We start from the raw sequence: 3,107 nt of genomic DNA on the forward strand, positions 1-3,107 counted from the left end.
CCTATGGCCAAAAATTCCAGAGGACAGCTCACTCTAAACCCTAGTGCACACACTCAAACCTGCTTCCCTGCTGCAGGATCCTGGGGAGCCTCTATGACCTCCAAATATCTCTGTTGCTGGACCCTGAGGCCTGGGGTTCTTCCACTAGAGACTCCTGTAGTGTAGCAAACATTGTTCCCTGATAAGATACAAGTCAAGTCAGAAAATGCCACTGCATTAAGCCACTGCTATCTACAAATACCTTGGAGAATAAGGTATTCTCTAACTTGAGGATGTAGAAGAATCATTAGAGAACTTGTTTAAAATACAGATCTCCAGGCCTATCTTCCAGAGATTCTTACTCAGTGAGTTTGGGGTTGGCCTCAGGGATCTGCATTTTTACAAGCACTTCAGATGGTTCTGATTCTGACAATCTAGAGAACTGTGAGAAACACTGCTATGGTGGGTGAAGGCAATGCTCATTAAACTGGTTGGTATGTTGGTATGGATAGCCAGGTAGCTGTCCTCCAAATTTCTTAGCATAGATGAGTGAGTGCTTCCAGCATTGCATCCATTTGTTAAAACATCTCAATTGGTATCCCGTCAATTCCTAAAGCCTTGCTTTTCGCTTATGCCTTCAGTGCAACCAGGACTTCTTCCTTCAGTGCAATCGGTTCTTGATCATATGCTACCTCCTGAAATATCGATCAATTCTTTTTTGATACGGTGACTCTGTGTATTCCTAACATCTTTTGATGCTTTCTTCATCATTTAATATTTTGCCCATAGAATCCTTCAGTATTGCAACTTTAGGCTTGGATTTTTGATTCAGTTCTTCTAGCTTGAGAAATGCAGAGCAAGTTCTTCCCTTTTGGTTTTCTAACTCCAGGTCTGTGCACATTTCATTTAATACTATAAATAGAAGTGATAAATAAAACCTCCCATGCACAAATATAATGTTCATCAAGCCAAAATTTACTGTGAATTTTTGTTGAGGGTGTAAATTTCAAGTATGTGGATTGGGAGGGGAGAACAGAATGTCTTTGGTGGCTGGTGACATTTTGCTATATATAATCCCCACAAGACTCCCAGTGTTGCTTTACAACTGGCCTGGAGCTAAAATACTGAAAAGGTCAGACAACAAAACAATGAGATGCACATGCTTCTCTTTCTCTCATACACACACACCCTTGACCTTTCACACCAACCACCACTCATTTGCTGAGGTAAAAACAAGGCAAGAATTAGAAATAAATACCTTTGTTCAGTGTATTATTACTATTTCATATTCAATTCAGTGTTATATAAGAGACATCCCCCCATGGAGCAATTTTGATCAGATATATAGTAAAACTGTAATAATTCAAAGCCCATGTAGATGACCCATCCTACAACCTGGATTCAGAGTTCCAAGCCTTTCTTGGAGTAAAGACCTCCAGAGCTCCTGGCCACCTAAGAATACATCCTCATGGCTTCTCCTAGGACTTTGTCATCACTGGCAAACTGCTCCTGCACTAGGATTTCAAACTGTCCCATTTCAGTCTCTGACCATAGCCTCTCATTCTTCAGTTTTGTCTTACTTTTTACTCTATCTGTTTTTTATCTGCATCAAGATCCTGGCCTTTAACCATTTTCTTCCAGTCCCTCAGACCTACCCTTATGGCTTTTCACAAAGGTGGACCACTATTCAGTGAGAGCTGATGGTGGTCACTTTCATCAAGTGACCTTTCTCTCAGCACCATCCATCCATCTACCCATCCATCCAATAGCATCTATTGAGCACTTTTAATGAGCTGACGCTGTAGTTGCTCAATAAATGTTTTAGGAAGGAGTGGATATTTGAAGAAGTAGGTAGAAATTTAGTGTTGTGAAAGAGTTTGCCTATCAACTTGTTAAACTAATTAAGAACAAAAAGAAATTTCAAACTGAAAACTTAAATGGCTTATGTGGAACAAACTTTTCTAAAATTCCATTTAGTTCATTCATGTACATACAAATACAGATAACAAGAGTTTTACCATACCACTTATCTAAATGCTAATTATCAAGTACTACTTAAATAGTCATTAAAAGATTATTAATACTAATAATAGCAAAAATAATTAACATTTATTGAACGTTTATTACCTGCTTGACATCATGCTGAGCTCTTTATATTATCGCAATCTGTACATCTGACATTATGAAGTAGGTGCTGTTTTCAGAGAAGGAAACCCAGGCTACAGATGTTATTTACCCTTGGTTTATTTACTTGACCATAGTTAGTAAGTGCTAGAGCTGGAATCTGAACTTGGCTCTATATGACTCTCAACCAAAACAACAACAGCAGACAAACAAAAAACCTAACGTGTTGCTGTCAAGTTGATACTGACTCACAGTGACCCCGTATGTTGCTGACCTTAAGGGAGTAGATTGACAGCCCTTTCTTCTAACATACCTCTGGACGGGTTCCAGTCCCAACCTTTTGATTAGTAGAGGGCATTTATACCACCTTGGGACTGCTATCTGACTTTAGAACTTGCCTTAGTTTAGTATTTTTAAAATTTTTATAGAAAAAGTTATTATTTTTTTATTGTGGTAATAATAAGAATTTTCCATTTAAAGTGTTTTAAGTGTCTAATTCCACAGCATTAATTATATTCACAATGTTATGTAACTATGAGCACTATTTCTAAAACTTTTTCATCATCTCAAACAGAAACTATACTCAGCAGTAACTTCTTATTCCTCTCTTCTTCCTTCCCCTAGTAACTTCTAATCAGCTTTTGTCTCTATGCTTTTGCCTATTTAGATACTATATTTCATTTAAGTGGGAGCATATAGTATTTGTTCTTTTGTGTCTGGCTTATTTCACTTAGCATAATGCTTTCAAGGTCATCCATTTCAGAACATGTATCGGAACTTCTTTTCTCTTTATGGCTGAGCTCTGTTACATTGCATGATTATGACCCAACTGTGGGTGGACGTTTGGATTGTTTTTACCTTTTGGCTACTGTGAATAATGCTGCAATGAACCTTGGTGTACAAGCCTTCATTCCTGCTTTCAATTCTTTTGGGTATATACCTAGGAGCTCTGGTAGTATAGTGCCTAAGGCACTTGACTGCTAATGAGAAGGCTGGAGGTTCAA

The 3,107-nt window shown here is 38.1% G+C and overlaps 1 protein-coding gene across 1 annotated transcript in view; it reads right to left on the reverse strand.

Annotated features, from left to right (window-relative positions):
* The window catches only part of ME3 (malic enzyme 3), a 274,892-nt gene that overhangs the window by 31,607 nt on the left and 240,178 nt on the right, over nucleotides 1-3,107 (reverse strand). The window contains exon 10 of the mRNA XM_007946273.1: nucleotides 1,014-1,020. Coding sequence (XP_007944464.1) covers nucleotides 1,014-1,020 — 7 coding nt within the window. The remainder of the gene's footprint in view (nucleotides 1-1,013; nucleotides 1,021-3,107) is intronic.

This window comes from Orycteropus afer, unplaced genomic scaffold (assembly GCF_000298275.1).
Source record: "Orycteropus afer afer isolate SDZICR_OR568_19922 unplaced genomic scaffold, OryAfe1.0 scaffold00154, whole genome shotgun sequence".
NCBI classification, from domain to species: Eukaryota; Metazoa; Chordata; class Mammalia; order Tubulidentata; family Orycteropodidae; genus Orycteropus; species Orycteropus afer.